Source organism: Heterocephalus glaber, unplaced genomic scaffold, assembly GCF_053883595.1.
Source record: "Heterocephalus glaber isolate CG9 unplaced genomic scaffold, H.glaber_assembly_v1.0 deba00001577, whole genome shotgun sequence".
Taxonomy (NCBI): domain Eukaryota; kingdom Metazoa; phylum Chordata; class Mammalia; order Rodentia; family Bathyergidae; genus Heterocephalus; species Heterocephalus glaber.
In genome coordinates this window covers 8,612,757-8,635,424 of record NW_028258358.1, presented here as the reverse complement: position 1 = coordinate 8,635,424, position 22,668 = coordinate 8,612,757, and the positions used below count along the sequence as shown (strand labels likewise).

At 39.2% G+C, this 22,668-nt stretch overlaps 1 protein-coding gene and 1 pseudogene across 5 annotated transcripts in view; one reads left to right on the top strand and one right to left on the bottom strand.

Annotated features, from left to right (window-relative positions):
- Positions 1–22,668, bottom strand: part of Pibf1 (progesterone immunomodulatory binding factor 1) — a 220,034-nt gene that overhangs the window by 27,684 nt on the left and 169,682 nt on the right. For all 5 annotated transcript variants that reach the window (XR_015443697.1, XM_087192882.1, XM_021258673.2 and 2 more), the window contains one exon: positions 16,506–16,590. Coding sequence is in view for 4 of the 5 variants with exons in the window: in XM_087192882.1 (XP_087049008.1) it covers positions 16,506–16,590 (85 nt within the window). In the remaining variant the exon portion in view is untranslated. The remainder of the gene's footprint in view (positions 1–16,505; positions 16,591–22,668) is intronic.
- Positions 2,440–3,453, top strand: LOC110349236 (heterogeneous nuclear ribonucleoprotein M pseudogene; annotated as a pseudogene).

Genomic DNA, 22,668 nt, shown 5'->3' with positions numbered 1-22,668 from the left:
GGGAATCGTCACATGCATAAACCATAGATTGCTTCTTTTTTAATCCCCTTTCCCCGCAGTTCCCCATCCCCATTTTCATTCTTGTTGATATTATTAATCTTAGCTCGGGTTATGGCATATGCTGCTTACATTGTTATTAGGTTCCTATACATGGCACATCTTCATTCTTACCCTCTCCCTCCTCCTCACCCTTGCCTTTGTTCCCTTGGTCCTTTTCCCTATTGTAAGAGATCTGTCCCTCTGTCTTCTTCTATCCATCCCTTATTATTCTCTTTGTTTGTACTTTGCCTCACTCAAATGAGAGATACCATACAGTATTTGTGTGTCTGGTTTATTTCATTCAACATTATTTTATATATTGTATGTATGTATGTGCATTTTCTTAAGATAGGGTCTTGCTATATAGTTCAGGATTGGCCTTAAACTTGTGGTGATCCTCCTGCCTCAGCCTCCCAAGGGTTGGGTGGGATTACTGGCATGTGCCACCAGACCCAGCTGATTTAGAATGTTTTGGTTTAATAATGGTGTGAAATGGTTTCGCCGCCTGCTGCGCAAGCGCAAGGAACCAAGTTCGATCTCCGATACCAAAAAAAAAAAAATAATAGTGTGAAAGTGATATGCATTCAGTAGAAAGTGTACTTTGAGTTCTTACTTTTGATTTTTTTGGGCTAGAAACATGCAGAGCAATAACAGGCAGCTGCAATGAGCCCAGCAACTGCCAGAGTGGATGATGGGGTATCTGCAGCCCAACGCACTTCTTGTAATGGACAATGACAGCGAGCACCAGACAACCCTGCTGATTGTCATTTTTGGGATAATATTAAATAAATAAGTTACACAGATATTTGATATTTTAATATGAAATAGGCTTCATGCTAGATAATTTTGCTGGAACAGAAGCTAATGTAAATGTTGTGAGCAAATTTAAGGCAGGCTAGGTGAAGCTCTGACATCTGGTAGGTTAGGTGTATCAAGTGCATTTTTAACTCCAGGAAGTTACAGGGAGAATCTGCATGTACACTGACCACAGTCAATTTAAAAATGTTCTCCTTCACTTACAAAGAAAGCCCAGTTGCTTTAACTGCTACCCCTCTATCCTGCCTGGCTAACCTTCTAGCCTTAAAGGACTGCTCATCTACTTTCGGTCTCTAGGTGTTCCTGTCCTAGACATTACACATGGATGTAAGCATATTTATGTGATCTTTGTGACGAGCTTCTGTCATAATGTCTTCAAGGTCCATCTGTGCTGTAGCATGTACCAGTGATTTACTCCTAACATCAATTCCTAAGATAATATTCAACTGCATGGACAAACATTTTATTTGTGCATCAGTTGGGGGACAGTTGGGTTGTTTCCACCTTTAGGCTGCTATGAATAATGCTACTATAAACGTTCATGTGTGGGTTTTCTGTTCACATGTTTCAATTTCTCTTGGGCATATACTAAGTAGAACTGCTGGGACATATATAACTATGTAACTCTAGGTTTAATCATGTGAGGAACTGCCAGGATTATTCTGCCAAACTGTTGTATGTATTTTCTTACCAAACCTTTTTTGTCCCCTAAAATAATTTAAAGCATATTCCAGACCTCAGATCATTACACTGGTAAATAATTTCGGCAGGGATTTTTAACAGATCGACATTTTTTTTTTCTAAAGCAAAGTGCTGGGGGTGTAGATCAGTGGTAGCCTAGCATGTGTGGTCTGATCCCCCGTGCTGATAAAAAAAATGTTGAAAAGAAAATGTAAATGTAATTAATTGAAAGCTATTCATCCCACTTTTTAGTGCACCCTAAGAATTTTCTATTACCAAAGCAAAAAACAGACAAAACAGGTTTTGTATGGCAAAAATGTTAGAGAATAGTATCAGTGCTTGCAACTGCAAGCAGCTGTTTTCTGTTCTGCCTTTCAGCCTCCCCAGTACTTGCTCCCACTTGCAGGCTAACCCCAGCCTCGCTTCTTTACCGCAGGGTTAGTATAGAAAGATTTTAGGCCTGGAGGGAGAAAGAGGACAGGAATTAACATTCACTGAGTATCTACAATGTGCCAGGCTTTGTGCTAAGTATTTTATGAAAGAATTTAATTCTCTCCCAAATACCAACACGTAAAAACTGAAGCTCAGCACGCTGAAGAAATTTAGCCAAGTTCACTTAGCTACTAAGTGAGAACAACATTCAAATGCAGGTCTTTCTGGGTTCAAAATGGTCATAATTTACACAATAATGAGGATAACTTCTACCAAGGCCTTTGAATACACACAATTTCAGGTTTGGAAGGGATCTTCAAACTCTTTAACTCAGCCTTTATACGTAATTTAAAAATTCCCTCTGCACACATGTATGCATACATTGAATTAGTGCACCGTAACCCATAAATATGTAATTAATTTGTGTCAGTTAAAAAAGACATCTCGGCACAAAGCCCAGACGTGGAGAAAATGGCGGCAGGGGTCGAAGCGGAGGCTCAGGTGGCAGCAACGGGGCCTAAAAGGGAGGAGGAGAGCGGCACGCCTGGCGTGCCAAGCGGCAACGGGGCTCCAGGCCCAAAGGATGAAGGCGAACGACCTACTCAGAATGAGAAGAGGAAGGAGAAAAATATAAAAAGTGGAGGCAATCGCTTTGAGCCATATGCCAGTCTAACTAAAAGATACCGTGTCTTCATTACGAACATACCGTTCGATGTGAAGTGGCAGTCACTTAACGACCTGGTTAAAGAAAAAGTTGGTGAGGTAACGTACGTGGAGTTCTTAATGGACGCTGAAGGAAAGTCAAGGGGATGTGCTGTGGTTGAATTCAAGATGGAAGAAAGCATGAAAAAAGCTGCTGAAGTTCTAAACAAGCATAGTCTGAGTGGAAGACCACTGAAAGTCAAAGATCCTGATGGTGAACATGCCAGGAGAGCAGTGCAAAAGGCTGGAAGACTTGGAAGCACAGTATTTGTAGCAAATCTGGATTATAAAGTTGGCTGGAAGAAACTGAAGGAAGTATTTAGTATGGCTGGTGTGGTGGTTCGAGCAGACATTCTGGAGGATAAAGATGGGAAAAGTCATGGAATAGGCACTGTGACTTTTGAACAGTCCATTGAAGCTGTGCAAGCTATATCTATGTTTAATGGCCAGCTGCTGTTTGATAGACCAATGCACGTCAAAATGGATGAGAGGGCCTTACTAAAGGGAGATTTTTTCCCTCCTGAACGTCCACAGCAACTTCCCCATGGACTTGGTGGTACTGGCATGGGGTTAGGACCAGGAGGGCAGCCTATTGATGCCAATCACCTGAACAAAGGCATTGGAATGGGAAACCTAGGGCCTGCGGGAATGGGAATGGAAGGCATAGGATTCGGAATAAATAAAATAGAAATCCTAAGTAATGCACTGAAGAGAGATCATTGCAAAGCAGGGAGGACATGGAGCTGGAGGCAGCGTCCCTGGGATTGAGAGGATGGGCCCTGGCAATGACTGCAGTGGGGATGCCGGAATGGCATGCATGGGTGCAGGCCTGGGGCATGGCATGGATTGCGTGGGCTCTGAGATTGAGTGCACGGGCCTGGTCACGGACCGCATGGGCTCTGTTGAGTGCATGGGGGCCGGCATGGGTTTCGGCCTGAAGCACATGGGCACCAACAACCTGGAGCGGATGGGCCTGGAGCGCATGGGCCCTGCCATGGGTGCTGTCATTGAGCGCATGGGCCTGGCCATGGGTGGCATTGGTGGTGCCAGCTTTGATCGCGCCATCGAGATGGAATGTGGAAACTTTGGAGGAAGCTTTGCAGGTTCCTTCGGTGGAGCCGGAGGCCATGCTCCTGGGTGGCCAGGAAGGCCTGCCGGGTATTTGTGAGAAATCTCCCATTTGATTTTACATGGAAGATGCTGAAGGACAAATTCAACGAGTGTTGGCCATGTGCTGTATGCCGACATCGAGATGGAGAACGGGAAGTCCAAGGGGTGTGGAGTGGTTAAGTTTGAGTCGCCAGAGGTGGCGGAGAGGGCCTGCCAGATGATGAATGGCATGAAGCTGTGTAGCCAAGAGATTGATGTTCGGATCGATAGAAATGCTTAAGCAGTTGCCTTTTAAAAACATCAATACCAGACCTCTGAATTTGTATTTTTTCTTGTTAACCATTTTAATTTGTTGGCTGGATGTATAAAGATGTTTAAAAATTTCAGTTGCTTTTTGGGGTAATTTGAATTACTTTTTTAATGACTGGGGTTCCATTTGACTGTTTGCATTGAGATTGCAATGTGTGCAGTTTTTTTGGTAGTTGTGGCATCTTGTTGACATCGACTATGACTTTGATAATAAATACCAGTTCCTGAACTTATTAATTAAAAAAAAAAAAGACATCTCCTACGACTATAGGGTCACCTAACTCAGGCCTGAAAAATGAGGACAAATTAGCTATCAGTTCAGCTTTTCCTTCCTGTACTATAACACCAAAACCTCAAACCAAACCAAAAACCCAAAACAACAAAATATAGAATGACAAGTGTCTCCTTTGGATTTAATCCTAGCCTTTGGAGATATGTATGACAGTCTCTTACTGCTTCTTCTGAATTTCTTATCTTTGTCTTATCTTCTCTAAACATCCCCAGTTCATTCATGTCTCTTATTACTGAGAAGAATTCTTTCATCATCCTGATTGTTTTCCTTAGATTGTCTCCTAGCAATGAAAGTTTGGGGCCTACAACAGAGTAAGTGTCTGCTGTGGCAGAGCAGAGTGGATCTAGGTCCTCATTCTAAGGCATCTGGGATGACATCAACATTGTTGGAGCTATACCCTATCTGTGACTAGAAGCTTAGCAGAGCTCAGGTGTTTACATGAATGACAACTAGCCAGAGATAACTGTGTGCCTCAGGGGCATAACTAACTGTGGGACATTCTTTCCTGAGCCTGGATATGATCTTAGGATCATTTTCAGCAGAGGTGCAGGTGGAGGAAGACAGTGTTAATAACAGTGAGTAGGCTCCTAATATAGAGCTATTATTTTAAAATTAATGAATAGATTTCATTTCTTAGAATAGTTTTAGATTTACAGAAAAACTGAACAGATGACAGTTTCCATATAGTCCCTCAGTGTCCCCAGTTATTGATACCTCACATTAGTGTGGTCCATCTTACTATCAGCCAGCCCTGACCCGGACCGGAAGTGTTGGGGTTTGATTTGTCCTGCTGTGTTTCCCAGATCCTTCAGGCCATCTCACTGCTGAGTGACACCATGGTTTCTGACTCTCTGCTTCTTTGCCTCTGGTATTCATGTCCCCTCATGCCTGCTTTTGGTGAAGAACATCGCTTGCCCTTGTTTAACAGTTTTCAAGTAGTTGCTTGCTAGCTGCTGGCCTTCACTGTTTCAGAATAATCTAACAGGTTTTGGAGCATATTTCTATTTATTTTCAGCACCAGCCTCAGACTTTATGCCCTATGCTTCACTTTGACCACTGGTTTTCAGAGTGTGGCTCATTCCAGGGCCTATACTTTTTCCATGATATATTCCCAGCATTTTTCTCTTAGTGTGCTAGCCCCTTGGTGTGGGATCAGTGACTTCAGTTTATATCAGAATACTGCCAGTATGGTCCCTAACAATTACGACCATAATTATCTCTGTCATTGATAGGATTTTCTTCTGGCCGATGCACATTTCCAGAGACCCAGAGTTCTGCAGGTTGGGAGTGGATGTGTGTCTCTTAACATCCTACAATTGTTTGGTTTGTTATAAGTTGCTGCTATTCTAAGAGAGCCATAAAACACAGGGTTACAAGTGACAATAAGGGGTCATTTTTTATTTCTTACAGAGAAGTATAATTCTATTTAAAAGATAAATATAATCCTATTTAAAAGACATAAAATGTAGTGGGAAAATACACATTTCACTCTTAAGAAAACACTAGAAAGTGACAGATCTCTATAACACATAATAGATGTGCAAATGTGATATAAAAAGATGAAAGGGGACACATACACAGATAACATATTTTTATGGTGAGATATTATATTGCTTCACTCAAGACAGTTTACTTGCAGGATATAACAAAGATATTTGTAGTTTTAAAGAGATAGAAAGATTAAAGAAGAAAGCCTAATACTCGAGGAAACAAAAACAATTCTGACCTAGCGTAGTTCTACCAGGTTCTATACAAGTCTGTATAAAATTTATGGTCCACGGAATACATTCTGAAGGAAATCCAAGTGATTTTCATGCAACTCAAAACTGAGATAAGTTAACATTCCACAGAACTTTTGAGACTAAGTTGCTGATTCTGTGAACTTAGTGCAAGAACTTTGCAAGGCTTATGTAAAATAAGTGAATACAAAGAGAACTATAAAGTAAGATATAAAAAAAGATTTTTAAAAAAGCAGTGCTGGGGATCAAACCCAGGGGCTTAAGCATGCTACGCAAATGTTCTACCTCTGATTTAAAGCCTAAATTTAAAGCTAAGCTATAAATTTTGTAGCTGATTTAAAGCTAAGCTATAAATATTAAACATTCTTATTATTTATTAATTTGCTGTAGAATATCTATTTTGGTAGAAAAGGCTGAATCTTTTCTTAAATATTAGAAGGCACAAGCAGGGCCACTGTTCTCAGTATGGAGGGATAATTTAAAACTTTTCCTTTCTCTGAATCTTATTCTCAGATATACTTGGTTGAGAGCAATGTGTAACTGTTCCCTGAGTAGAATAGTATAATTGATCCGAAAGCATTTTAAACAGTTTGGTGGAAAGCAGCTTTAAAAATTCAAGATAATTTTATTCACACACCTATACAGAAAAAACTAAAAAAGTATTTTTTTGAGTCAAGGTCATGTTATGTAGTTCAAGCTGGCCTTGAACTTGCAATCAGCCTGCCTTGGCCTCTTGAGTGCTGAGATTACAGATGCGCATCATTACACCTGGTGAAACAATAAGCACTGTAAAACTTTAGAGGCAAATATGACTTATATTCTATATGTTCGTTTTAGGTTTTCACTACAATTATCTGCCTGCCTCCTCACCCTCTTCCTTCCTGTCTTTTTTTTACACGAAGGGCTTTTATTTATTTTTTTTGAGGCAGGGTCTTACTATGTAGTTCTTGCCGGCCTTGAACTCACTATGTAGCCCAGGCTGGCCTCAAACTTGCACCAATTAGCCAGGTGTGGTGGAACACATCTATAATCCCAGCATGCAGCAGGCTGAGGCAGGAGGACTGCCTTGAGTTCAAGGCCAGCCTGAATTACAGAGTGAGACCTTGTCCCAAAAAGCCAAGAACAAAACAAAACAACAAAACCCCAAAAAACCCAGACTACACTAAAAAAAACTTGCAGAGATCCTTCTGTCTCAGCCTCCTGAGTGCTGGGATTACAGGGATGCACCACCAAGCCCAGCTATAATTGTCTTTCTTTAAAATATTCATTATATTCAACAAATAAAAAAGAAAGTTTATTTACTTTTAATGTTTTTGGTGCTAGGAATGAACCCAGGTTATACCCTGAGCAATCTCCCAGCTTAAAACAAAACAAAACAAAACATATATATATATATATATATATATATATATATATATATGGCCTAAAGAGGACCACTACTGATGATAAATGTATGAATGTGAAAAATGATTGTATTTTCATTTAAGGAAAAATTAACTTACCCACTCAGTGGTTGTTTATTCTTTCTATTCATAGGTAAGAAAAACATGCAAAAAGGTATTTTTAAGTATGAACTAAAAAGAGTGACACACATCTAGAAATATGCAATTTGTTGGAACCCTGTATGAAGTGGATTGCCTAAGGGGCACTTGGGATGCTGAAATGTCCCTGAAATCTTCCGAGAAATCACAAAGAACATATGAGTTAGAATCCGGGAACATAAGCATACCATAAAAGAATGATAATTATACTATGACTTCACTTAAGAAACCTGGCTGACTGCAGGGTTTGTTTTCTTTTTGTTAAGTGACATACACTGCCCCAAGAAGCCAGTTATCTAGGATAATGGGAACTAGTCCAACATCCAGGCAAGTGTGGGGCCTTGTACACTCTAGGTACTTTAGTAAGGGGTAGTTGACTAACTTTGGTTAAATACTAACTGAAGTGACTGTGGGTCCCGAGAAGTGTTCTTGGCAAAAACACTGGATGAGAGAAGAGCACATCTCTCAAGTCTCAGAAGCAGATGTCTCATATTCCACAAATATAATCCTTAGAGGCTTGATATGGCTATAACTATCATGTCCTGGGTTGCAGGGGTAGCTGTTTTAGATAAATGTTCCAGACATGACTTCCTAATGGCTACTTTCAGACAGTTCTTTGAAACTGTTCTAGGGCATAAGTGAAACTTGGTGCTTTTCCTAGTTAAAATGATATTAATTATCAGAGTGAAAAATTTTTTTACAGGCATACAAAGTACCACCATGCCTGGCTTTAACTGACTCTTGAAGCAGAAGGAAAAGAGGAAAGGGAATACATTTTTTGAGTTACTGTTACATGCCAGAAACTTTATTACATTATTTAATCCTCACACAATCCTTCAAAGTAAATATTACCTTGAGTTTAAAGGGATGAAATTATTATCCCAAGAATCTATAGCTATTAAGTAGCAGAGCTGCAGTATGAACCCAAATCTTGTCTATCTGCTAGTTTTTTCCACAGTATTTCACAACGGAGGTGATGGAAGGAATATAAAGGCAATTCCAGCCTTCATTTTAAGGACAGAGCTGAGCGTGTGTACATGTACGTACAGTGCAAGGTGGGATGTAATCAATCTAGCTATCCATCTTTTCCAGAAAGGCACCAATATAAATACTGACACAAGATGACGGTTCTTTTATGTTTCTGTAATGTACATTATTCATTTATTACACCGCTATTTCAAAATGATATTTTCCTAGTTGGGTGTGGTGGGGTATACCTGTAATCCCAGCACTCTGGAGGCTGAGGCAGGAGGAATGAAAATTTGAGCACAACCTGGGCAACTTAGTGATTCAGAGACCTTGTCATGAGATTAAAACATACAAAGAGGGCTTGGCTTTAATTCTCAGTACTATAAAAACAAAGGAAACATTCCTCAAAACTGTGAACCTATCATGAATCTTTCCACTGGAAAACATTCCAGGATTCCCTGGAAATGCCTTAAATTCTACTGCCTGCTGGAGTTTGGATGTGTGACTCCCAAGGATCCCGTGTTAAAAGGCTTGGTCCCCAGGCCAGCACCATTGGCACATGTCAGGTCTCTAGGTCCTAGGGTGCATGCCAGTCCCTGCGCCGAGATGTGAGGAATGTTGCTTGGCTGCATGCGCTCACCATGACGTCCTGAATGGCTGCAGATCCAAAACCCACAGGCCTAAGATCATGGACTGAAACTTCTAAAACTGTGAGCCGAAACAGACCTTTCCTTAAATTGGGTGACATGGCGCACTCCTCGAGCTCACCCTGGGCAACTCGTGAATTAGTGAAACCTTGTATCAAAAGAAAACGGACTCAGAATGTTTCTCGGTGCAGGGGCCCTGGGCTCAATGCTCAGTACTGGAAACAAAACAAAACACATAATGAACCTCCCCCCACTCTCTGCAAAAAAAGCCGAAAACCTTTTCTGTTATCTCAAGCATTTGTTACAGTGACAGAAAAGTGACCAACACATCACCAAGCCCAGAAACTTACTTTTACTGACACATAACCTTTCTACCCAAATGTGACACTCTGAGCTCAGCGTGTGGTGGGCCTCCTTTCCTGTCACTTTTGCTCACTCAAGTGTCCCCCCTTGTTTCTCTGTTTAATGTCTTTCTATTTGGCTCTTCTCTGTCACCACTTTAACTGGCTCATTTCCCACCGGGGAGGTAAAATTCCTTCATCTCATGGCCTTCCTTGGTCATTCTGTATTTTCTTACTTATATCTCTTAAGGAGTGGCTATTTTCCCTCTACTTCTCACCTTCTACTCTTCACTTCAGCACAATCTTCCTTTTAGTACTACTGAAACCGCCCTGGCAAATGAATAAATCCCAAAGCCGCTCTCCTCTGCTCTGTGGCCTGGCCTCTCAATGCCACAACCCAGTGCCGACAACAGCCTCCTCTCTGCCAGCTCTCCAGCCTCACCAACTCTGCTTTCTTCCTCTATTCCTCCCGTCCCCGCTCCTCTTTCCTCTGTGTGTAAGCACATTTTCCCGATGCCTGTGCCTTCAGTGTCCATGTTCTGTAACTCTGTCCCAGGCCTCCTTCTGTTCTCGCTGGGCACTCTTCTCACCGGTTATCTCGGCCTCCTTCCATGTGAAGGGCACTCAACTCTATCTAGGTGAGCATTTACTTGGGCTGTTACTGGGCATATCAGCTTAGATGTTTCCTGAGCTTTCCTTTCTCAAACTTCTTCCTCTGAGTTCTTTGTAACAGCATCACTGATCCAGGAGACATGCCAAAAGCTGGGGCAAGGGCCAGGGAGGTAGCTCAGTGGCTCTAGGGCTGCCTGCTTGGTAAGTGCCAAGGTCCTGAGTTTGATCCCCGGTATGGGGTGGGGGGAGAAGGTAGGGTATCAACTGTCGCTCCTCCACTGTGCATCAGTCCCTAAACCTCATCACTAAGCCACTGTGCTTCTGCTTCTTAAATACCTTTCTGTTTGGTTGGTTTTGCCCCACCCATCATTACCAGTCTAATTTCAAACACTGGCCCCCTCACTAAACACTGGACTAGGGTCCTATTATGGCTCTGCTTAGATGCCCCCAAAGGCCTCATGTGGTCATAGGTGGGCAGTTTCGAAGGTGGCTGGATATCGTGTGGATTAAGGGTGTGGCCAAGGGAAGCCCCACCCTGGGTGTGGGTGGCACCAATCAGCAGGCCTACAGCCTCGATGGAGTATAAAGGGAGAAGGAAGGCAGGCAGCTGCTGCTGCTTTCTACTTGCCATGCCATGAACTGTTTCTCCTCTGCCATGTCCCTCTGCCGGGCCACCATGCCTTGGAGCGAGCCGACTATGGACTGATACTTCTACAAACTGAGGTGAAATAAACCTTTTCTTCTTTAATATTGGATGTTAGATATTTTGTCTCAGCAGTGAGAAAAGTAAGACAGGTTCTTACTGCTGCCTTTAATACAGCTCCAAAAACCGTAAGAAAAGGACTTTTACATCAGCTTCTTAAAATTGGGCTGAATACTGTGGTACTTTGGTTTACAAACACTGACCCTAACCATTGAATTTGATTCGGTTCTTGTCCAATTCAGTTTGAGAAAGAATTAAGTTCATAAACTGAAGTACCACTGTACTCATTTGGACATTTGGCAACTTAAAAGATATTTTTCTTCTTTTAAATGCTTATTTCCAAGGACAATGACTTAACCAATTACCAGTCCAATTATTTAAATACAAGATGACTAAAAATTGCATATTTTTGTTAATTTTTATATGATAATATAACAGGAAATATAAAAACAATTTTATCACATTTATTCAGGATGTGAGGGTGATCTAGCTGAGACATCTGTCTCCTCATCAATTGCCAGAGTTGATTCTGCTGATCTGGCTGGCCCGGCGGTATCCCCTTCCTCCCCCACTGCTCCATGTGCGTCCTTCCCAAAGGTGAGTGCTTGGTGGAAGAGGACAATCACCCCCAATAGAGGAGGACCGTTTCCCGGGTCGAGGGCATACGAGTAGCTGCACTCCCCTGCTAGAACCTCTAAACAAGCTCTCAAATTTATTCAATACATGAATAGACTCGGGGCCAGGGATTTAGCTCAGCTACACCCTGCCTGCCTTGAAAGCGAAAGGTCCTGAGTTTGATTCCTGGTAGGGGGGTTGAAATGACACCTGCCTGAGCAACCCTCAAGGTGGTCAGTTAAGTCATTAATATATAAAGAGAAAAGCAGACTTAGGGAAGTAACTCAGTGGTACAGCACTTGCCTAACATTTATGAGGCTCTGGGTTTGATGCATAGCTCTGCAAACAAATAAAAAAACTCCAACAAATAAAACTCTCAGAAAAACAAACAAGCAAGCAAACAAACAAACACCTGAAAAACAAAGAGAAAACAAACAAACGTAAAAACAAGGCAGGTGTGGTGGTTCACATTTGTAATCCCAGCACTCTGGGAGACTGAGGCAGAAGGGTCATAAGTGTGAAGTCAGTGCGGGCAACTTAGGAAACCGTCTCAAACAAAACAAAACAAAAGAAAAAGAAGGGCCAGGCGTGGTGGCACATGCCTGTAATCCTAGCACTTGGGAGGCTGAGGCAGGGGGATTGCCATGAGTTGGAGGCCAGCCTGGGCTACATAGTGAGTTCAAGGTCAGCCTGAACTACACAATGAGATTGACTCAAAAGAGGGGGAGGAGAAGGGGGATGAGAAGGAGAAGAAAATAATCAGGATTTTGTAAATATGATCAGTATGTCTTGTATAGTTATGGCATATGTGAGTAGAAAAATGGATGAAAAGTAAGACAAATAATGAAGGCTCATCAGAGATAAGCCCAAGAAAGAAGTCATTGTAAGAGCTCATATTTCTTATACCCACAATCTTTATTTCATACCCTGCTACAGTTATCTACAAATATATAATCAAGTGATCTTCTTTCCTTGTAGCACTTTTAAATAACTTTATTAAGGTTTATATTTTATTTTATTTTAGAGACAATGTCTTGCTTTGTAGTGGTTCAGGCTGGCCTTCAACTCACACTGATCCTCCTGCCTCAGCCTCCCAAGTGCTGGGACTTGGGAGGCACCACCATGCCTGGCACATACCTGTAGTCCCAGCACTCCCAGGCTGAGGCAGGAGGATTGCACTGAGTTCAAGGCCAGCATGAACTATACAATGAGACTGTCTCAAAAAAAAAAATTAATTCTAAGGCATCAAAAGTAAAGAGGGGAAAAAAGATTGTAATACCTGGATAAGACATTCAACTCTGAATCTTCTGGCAACTAGGTCATAAAGGAAACATAAAATTACAGTTTCCAGGGACTGGGGATTTAGCTCAGTGGTTCTGCTGCCTGCCTCGAAAGCGCAAGGTCCTGTTTGATCCCCGGTACCAAAAAAAAAAATTACCGTTTCCATTTTCTGACAAAAAGAAAGAAGGATATAACTTTATCTGCAGAGGCAAAAACTCTCCTGGAACTCATGCAAACAATGACATCACAATTTTTTTTTTTTTTTTCTAAATGGGACTAAGGAGAAGCTCCTTCCCACTTTCACATAGGAAAAACATGGATTTACTTTAATTTTGATGATATGCAATCAAGGTTGAATTAGCCAACGCTTACCAGCATCATTTCCATCTGTAACAATGGGGACAGTAACTCGTATTTACTAGTGGACTGTAGGAAAGAGTAAGTTATATAATTTATGTGAAGTACTCAGTAAACTGCCTTGAGTAATTTTACAAATCAAAGAAAGGTTGCATCAACCTTTAGTTTGATCTTTTTTCCTCTCCTGTGGTACTGGGCACTGAACCCATGGCCTTCACACTGAGCTGTTTCACCACCACTTTTACATTTTAGTTTGTGACAGGGTTTCGCTAAAGTTGCTAAATTGCCCAGGCTGGACTTGAACTTTCGATCCTCCTCCTCAGCCTTCCAGACTGCTGGGATTTACAGCTTTCCCCACCATACCTGGCTGATTTTCTTTTTAAAAAGCTGAGAGCATAACAACAATATTGTGACTTACTGGAAGGAATTTTGTAAATAGGTGCAATTCTGTTCATCCCAAGTGGAATATCTGAGACAAAGACTTTTTTTGGTGCTGAGACTCAAACCTAGGGCCATGTGCATGCTAGGCAATCACTCTACCACTGGGCCACATCCAGCCTTCCTACTCTGCTTCGTGACTTCATTAACTGCAGGACAAAACACTGCAAGTTTGCAATGGAGAGGTGTGGAGAGGCACAAGATCTCAATTCAGTTTAGGATCACCGCTTTTTTTTTTTTGAGATAGCATCTATGTAGTCCAGGATGGCCTTGAATTTGCAATCCTGCCTCGAGCTTGTTTTACTAAGCTTTAATTTTTATTTTGCTTTGAAAAGAATAAAAAGCTGCTTTTCAGATGTTTGACATCATGAAAAGCCCCCAAATTAAATGACAATGATAATGATAATGATGATGATTATTCTACGGTACTGGGAATTGAACCCAGGACTTTCACACTGAACTACATTTTCAGCCTTTTTTGTAGTTTTAAATTTTTAGACAAGGTCCTGCTGAATCCTCTAAATTAGCTGGCCTTGAACTTGGGATCCTCTTGCTTCAGCTTCCCAGAGTGCTGAGGGTGTGTGTGCCACCACATCTGGCTAAACCTCAACATTAGATTATCAAACCATAATTACTTAGGTGAGGATATACTGTGCAATGCATAAAATCAACTGATAAATATTAATTAGATATGAAGCCATACAAATTTCACTGATGTTATGTAGGAGTAGGAAATTTCTACGAGTAGTTTCATCTTGCTAGTATTTAATTTTTATGCTTAAACATATTTCTTCTCAGCCCACTAAATAAAACTCTTCAGTTATTATTTGGATGCATGAATATGTGTTTTCAAGTACAATGTATAAAATAAACAAAATAACATTACGCATATTTTAAGGCTCTAGTATAATCCTTTAAGATCAAATCAGAATTCCCCCTCTGGAACAAAAATAACTTATGCAACTTTATGAGAAAAAATGTAGTTGATATAACTGAATAGACATCAAAACTGTAGTTACTTTCTCAAATATTCAGTTTTAAGGGCCGGGGATGTAGCTCAGTGGCACCGTGCCTGCCTCACAAGAGCAAGGTCCTGAGTTCAATCCCTGGTACCAATAAAAAAAAAAAAATCCAATTTTAAAAACGTGAAAATTCTATACAGTACATGAATCAAGCTTCCACAGGGAAGAAATAATTATTTGAAGGCAGAATTCTAGATATATATGTTAGATATGGCCTAGGATGTCAGAAGTGAGAAGAAAGAATAAATATTTTTAGAAAAGTTCTACCTAGCCCTTGTTAGATTATCTACCTAAAAGTTCCTCTTAAATCGTGTCCAGGGACACCTTCTTAATGCATTTACTCATTACCTTACTGACACCTAAAAGAACTTACTCCCAAACCCACTCCTTAGATGGAAATGACCCTGCAGTTCCTCTGACACCATTTCCAGGATGTGCGCCTTTGAATTGCTTCTGGCACTAATCTACTGTTCACCTCTCTCAGTGTAATTCTTCCGTTAATTTATTCCCAAACATTTGGTACACTTTTTCCTGAGTAGGAAACAGTGTTTTTAGGACAGTCATAAACCAATGAACTACTCTGAATATTTCTTTTTTAGAATAAAGAAAAGGTAAAAAGATGGCTAAAAGAAGGCAGTGATGTGTAAAAGTGCTCAGGACTAAAACATTAGGCATAATAATACCACACGCTGGTGAGAGTATATAGCTTCGAAACTCTCAAGTGGTGCAGGGAGAACTGCAAAAGTACAGTACTTTGGAAAAGCCTGGGGCAGTTCCTTAAAACACACACCCCAGCAACGTTCACCTCAGCATTTGTGCTCCAAGGTATGTTTCCAAGACAAGTGGAAATTTACATTTACACAAAAACCTGTACATGGTTGGTTGCAGTTGCTTTACTTATATTTTATAGTGTAATATTAACCTGACTACAGATTAACAAGTTATTATAGTTAATATATTATTTTAAATGTCCCAAAACATAAACAATTCAAATGTCTATCAAGTAGTGAATGGATTAATAAATGAACATCAATACAATAGAGTGTATATAATGGACTCAGTAAGTGAAAAGCTAGACTTAAAAGGCTACATATTGTATTTCATTTGTATGGCATTCTGTAAAAGGTAAACTGTAGGTACAGAAAATAGATCAGTGGTTGTTAATGTAGGAGATTGGGGAAAAGGTTCAACTACAGAGTGCATGAGAGACTCCTTGAGGTGGTAAAATTATTCTATAACTTGATTGTGGTGGTACAGTATTTACACAATTGTGTCTATTTGTCAAAAAGCACAGAAACAAAAAGGGTGAATCTTAATGTTTTTATATTATACTTTAATAAACCTAACTAAAAAACAAAGCAAAACCAAACTGGGTATGTCTTTGGGTTACTAACTGGCTTTTGGCAAGCCATTTAAAACTCATTTTTCCTTCTATAAAATGGGAATTATTTTTAAAGGAATTTTGGTCAGAAACAAAAAAACTTTACGAACATTAAGGCTCAACATGAATATTAAATATTGGACACTGGGCATAAAATGATACATAAGAGAGAGGTACACTAAGAAATTTACTGTCTCACAGCAGAAAGAGATACATCAGATAATGATTAAATAATGTAGAAATTCAGTGACAGAGAAGTGAACAAATCAATACTGGTCAACAAGAAGGAGCATTCCGGAAATACAAATTAACTCTACAAATAAAGTATATCCCAAGTTGATCATAGTGAGATCCAAATGTGGGAAGTCATTAATAAGCATAGCCAACGATTTTAAACCAATAATATCAATAATCTTAAACCAATATGGATTTTGAAAATACTTAAAATGGTAAAAATGATTACAAAATGGAACAGTACCTCACGATGATTTAGAAGTTGTTCTAAATCTAATGCCATTTGGTTCTTCATCTGTAGCAAAGCTGATTTTTCTTTATTTAAATTGCTGGAAAAAAATTCAAGTTTTAAAAAGTGATCATGTCAGTGTAAATTTAGTTAATAAACAGTAAATAGCAAATGAGTAAACATAAATCTAGTCATTTGAATTAAAGATAAATTAAATCTGTAGTCAAGAAAGATACCAAATCAGTTACTGGAATGTTTAATGACTGGCCAAGTTCTTTAGTGAGAAGACTCTTTTAATAACCATGCAACAATGCAACTGAGATGCTTTCTAAGAACACTTTTCTGCCTATTAGGGGGATAAAATCAGGGTTTTAAAGTTGACTTCTAGCTGGGGATGGTGGTGCATATCTGTAATCCCAGCACTCGGAGGCTGAGGTAGGAGGATTGTTGTGAGTTTGAGGTCAGCTTGGGCTATACAGTGAGTTCAAGTTCAGCCTCAAATACGCAGGGAGACTTTGTCTCAAAAAATAAAACAAGGGTCAGGGACTTAGCTCAGTGGTTCCGTCACCTGCCTCGCAAGCACAAGGTCCCGAGTTTGATCCCCGGTACCAAAAAACAAAAATACAAAAATAAATAAATTAAAAAAACAAAACAAAACAACAACAACAAAAAATTAAAGTTGACTATTTACTCCTAAAATGTAAGAAGAGGAAGTGGGACTTATCTAAAAGGAAAAAGAATGTTTATATAGGCAAAATATTAAAACACAAGATATTGGAAGTCAAATTAAATATATATACAAGTATATCCTTAACGTTAAAAGTAGCACTTTATAATTTACTATGTTCTAAATTATTATGTATATAACTGAGGTAAACAAATCAGTTTGTGGTAAATAATTTGTTTTCAAATTTTTCCCCTTCTCAGTAGTGGGGATTGAACCGAGGATCTTCACACTGAGCTACACCCAGACTTTTTTTATTTTTACTTTTGAGACAGGGTCTCACTAAGTGACTAAACTGCCCAGGCTGAGTTTGAACTTGTAAGCCTTTTCCACAGCCTCCCAGAGAAGCAGGATTACAGGTATGAGTCACCACACCCGGCTGCATTTGGCTTGTTTTCTGACAAAAAAAGGTGAGAAGCTAGTTTATGATCCTAACAAGAAGGACATTTTAATACTTCAAAAGAGAAATATTTAGGACCTGCTTTTTATTATCCATAGTTTTATTATTCAACAGAGAAGTTAACTAGAACAATTATATGCAGTGTTCTTCTAAATCTACTCAAACAGCACTATACAAGAATTAAGAAAAGCAGTAATACATCAAAGTGACATAATTTCTCAAATGCTGAGGCAAAATATGTAAGGGTAAAATTAATAAGAATTATTTTGCTGAAGAGGTAAGATACCTTTAAGTAATACTTTAAGAAAATGGAAGGCCACCAATTATTTCAATATGAGGCAGTTGTTTTTTTTTGTTTTGTTTTTTTTAATTCGAGGAGTACTAGCAGGCACTCTAGAAGAACTGCTATTTCCAAGGATTTCAGAAGGAAGAGCCTACATATTCCTCCTTCCTAGTAACTGGGAACTCTCCTGGGAAGCGTCACAGTTTGTCCTCTAGAAGAAAGACCAGGCGCACGGCTGGCTTCCAGCTGTTTCCAGCTGTGCCACTGACTCAACTGTGTGGTACAAAGCATAACACACACCACACTGAACCTCAGCTCTCACATCTGTAAGAGTGGAAAATGCTCGTGTGTGTCACAGGGCTATGTGAATTATTTAATGATTATATAAAGCATTGAACACATAAAACTCTACATAAATGCTATACTGTATTACTAACTTAGATGAAAAACAGGCTTCACAGGAAAACAGTAATTATGCACCAATAAAGGTAAGCAGCTCAGCAGAAAAACAAACTGACTTTCAGAGTTAGGCGCCAGAGATCCTACTCAGCCGTGGAGTAGAGGAAACTAAGTGCCACTCTCGGCCACAGTCCCTAAAGCATGGTAAGGACCAGATGTTTCCGTGACTCTAAAATTCTCATCTATGTGAAGCCGGAATCATTTTGAAGATAAAGTATTCTTCAAAATTAAAATAAAAGCAGTGAATTTTTGAGGAACACATAAGTGTCTGTGTTCACATGCAAGCGCACACACCTACACACCATGTAAATGTTAGTTCACATGCAGGACACACGTACACACACCCTCCCTCTCTGTTCAGACAGTACACAAAATGTAGTACAATGCGGATGGAACATTAAATTACAAGATTTTGACTAATTTTTTAGAAATGCTTCATATGTAATGTTTAACTTTTCAAGAATAAAGTAAATATTCTATAGTTAAAAGCCCCCCCATATGGAATAAAAAGTAGGTGGATAAATTGGCTTACAGAGCAACTGTGTCCTATCTAAAAGATGTCAGTTTACCACAAATACTATCTACGGACTCTATGGACGACATTTCTGTGATTAGAATGTGTGAGGACATACTTTTGATTTTAGTGTTTGTTATAATATACTCCAACCACAAAGGGCACTACATTTGACAAAGTGGGTCCCTAAAACCTAATATGATGATTATTATATTCACTGTTCTGCTAGTACATATGTGATTACTCAATAGAAGTTTAGTCTTTGTAAGACATATTTCATAAGAGTGGAAACTTACCTTAAAAAATACAAAGCTTCTATGTGTGACTCATAAAACAACTACAAAACAAATCTCCTTATAAGCACATCTACCTTGAATGTTATATTACACCCATAATTGTTCAATTCACTGTTAATTATTACTCAGAAATTCACGTTTATGACTCTGTTTCACCTGCTATATGAAAACATGTTCCTGATATGTTATTCCTTAACTTCCTGGATCAATTTACTCTGGCTTAGCCTTGGTAAGAGAAGTTGACAATGTGGTCTTTTTTCTTTTTTAACTACTAGTTAAGAATAAACTGACAACAGGGAAAGAAAATTTATGCTAATTCTTCTCTTTCCAGGCTTCCTTCAGTGCTGAAGTAGAGATCAAACCCAGATGTCTCTGTGGCAGAGGAGAGTGAACAACACCACTTTTAGAATGGATTATTATTGTAACGACAGGGAAATTTGAAGCAGTTACCAGGGACAGCTCAAATGTTAGCTTTTAACACATTTGTAATGACTTTTTTCAGTGTGAATTTATTCTCACCTTTGTAGAAACTGAACATATTGTATAAATGGCTAAGTTTGCAAAGAATGAATGTCGTTTAGTGGTATTGTTTAATTATGCTAAGAAAAAGCATAAAATTATTCAGTTCTTTACAGGGCTCTTATTTTATGTGAGATACTTTTTATATTCATGGCTGATGTAAATATTCTTTATAATTAAAATAAACACCACCAGAGGGAAATAGGATTTTTCAAGAAACATAACTTAGTAACCCTTTTGGATGACCATCTAATGTTTAAATTTTGAATTAATAAAGGATAAGTATAGGGGAAGTAACATGTATGGAATTTCTTTGATGCGCTAGAAGCTTTATATACAGTATTTTCCTTTGCCACCCCTTGAGATTCACATTAATAACCACACTTCACAGACACATTCACCAGGAGAAAAGAACCCAGGCTGACTGTACTCAAAAGCCAGGATGACTCCATTCCAGGAAACCCACTGGCTCAGAGTAGGGGAGAACCAAGGGCACACACGCTGCATGCGCGGGCCCGGGCCCTCCCCTCTCCCCTCTCCCTGATTCGGTGGAAGCAGGCACCTTGACAGCAGCATCTCAGTGCCACGGTCAGACTACTGAAGACTTCACATTTTCACTTTGCAAGGTAGTTGCTTTGATTAACAGCAAGGTTTCATGTTTTAAAATAAGAGCTCAGAATCTTCTGAAATATACAGTAAATTTATGAAACAGTATTAAAGGACTGAGATATTTAGCAAACAAAATTTTGGTAGTTACTTCCATAGTTGGTATAGCTTTTATATATAATTTTATAATTTATAGCTTAATTTTGTCCAAATCTAACTTTTTTTTTTTTTTGGGTACCAAGGATCAAACTCAGGACCTTGCGCTTGCCAGGCAGGTGCAGGAAACACTGAGATAAATCCCCAGCCCCAAATCTAACATATTTTGAGAAGTATCTGTCAGGGTTTTTTTTCTTGTTTTTGTGGTATTGGAATTGAACTGAGGGCCTTACACATGCGAGGGAAGTATTCTACCAATGAGCTACATCCTTAGTGATTTTTTTGAGGGGAGGGTTTGTGACAAGGTCTTGCTATTTAGTTCAGGCTGGCCTTGAACTCACTGTGTAGCCCAGGCTGGCCTCAGCCTCCCAAGGGCTGGGACTACAGGCATGTGTCACTATGCTTGGCCATCCCTAATGTTTTTTAAACTTTTATTTTGAAAGAGGGATTCACAAAGTCATCCTAACTGGGCTTAAACTTGCAATTCTCCTGCCTCAGCTTCTGGGTAGCTGGGATTACAGGTGTGTACGACCATGTCCAGCTTATTTCTCCTTTAAAAAATAATTATCAATATAGAGACTTGTTAATGGTAATATAGATATTAATGAAAGCAAACATTCTTGAGCATCTATAACGTCTAGGCACTATGCTACATGTATTATAAAACTCACGTCACTTAACCCATAGGACAGCCATATCAGTGAGGTGCTATTAACATCACTCTGACTTCGCAGGTGAGGAAGTGGTTGTGCTGTTCAATACCATCGCTATTAGTCACAGTGGCAGCTAGAATTAAGATTAACCTAATTTAGTTATAATTAAAAATGTGGCTCCCCAGGAACTCTAGCCACATTCCAAATGCGCATTCACTGCGGATGGCAGGTGGCAACTACTGCACAGAGCAGACAGGAGCTACTTTTACATCACAGGAAGTCCTATGGCACAATGGAGGTTTTCATCTCACCGACCTGCCCCAAGCCAAAGCTAAGTACTGTTCTGGGCTGGATTTTAATCCATGCAACCTACCCAGAGAGCCTGGAGTCTCTTTTAAAATATTAAAAAACAAAATGAAACAAAACAAAACAAAGACAAGTTTATCAAAGAATTTTCAGAGAGAAAATATAACAAAAATGTATCTGTCACCCAGCTTCAACAATTATCAAATCAAATTCCTACTTTTTTTTTTTGTACCGGGTATCAAACTCTGGTCCTTGCACTTGCGCAGCAGGCGGTGAAACCACTGAACCAAATCCCCGGCCCCATCAAATCCCTACTTTTAACTACTATTCTACATTGTTTTTGGCTTCAATTCCTTGACTGTATTAATGAAAAATTATCCATATTTGGAATAGAACATAGGGAGGCAATATAACATAATGGTTAAGAGCACAGAATTAGGAAGTGGATGGATATGGATTCAAATTCTGGCTCTGCTGCAAAGCTGTATGTTCTTAGTGAATAAACTGCTGTCTGGACATGGTGGTGCACACCCATAATCCCAGCTCTCGGAAGGCTGAGGCAGGAGGGTTGCTGTGAATTTGAGGCCAGCCTGGTTTACACAGTGGGCTCAAGATCACCCTGAACTACATATTGAGACCCTGCCTCAAAACCCCAACAAAAAAGAAAAAAAAAACCAAAAAAACAAGATGAAATAAAAAACAACCCCTCAAATACCCAAACAAAACACGAATAAGCTGCTTAACAACCCTTAATAAGGGTGGAATTTGTTCATCTTAATTGCTCCTATAGCTAGCTATTATTTTTCTCTTTTTAAACATTTCAGCTATCTTCATTCTTAACAATATTAGTATACAAATAATATTTAAAATCAATTATAAGACGTAAATTTTCTAAGCCTTTCTATAGCTTCTTTAAGATTATAAGGTAAGTACAATTGAAAAAATTTTTCAAATATAATAAATATATCACATAGCAAGAAAAGTTCAATTTGAGGCTTCTCCTTCAATTTCCCTAAGATAACCAAGTCCCCAGTAGATGATGAAAGACATTGTATCTATTGTCTGATATATATTTATAATTATTAATTGATAAATATAGCAAAATATATTATAAATATATTTTAACTTTAATCTAAAAATAAGTTACTTATTTTGATGTTCAAAACACATATATGATTTTAAATTATTTTATCATATTTTCAAAAAATTCAGATCATGAGTAAAGCTCTGAACAAATTATTTTGGTGTGGTGAAAATGAGAG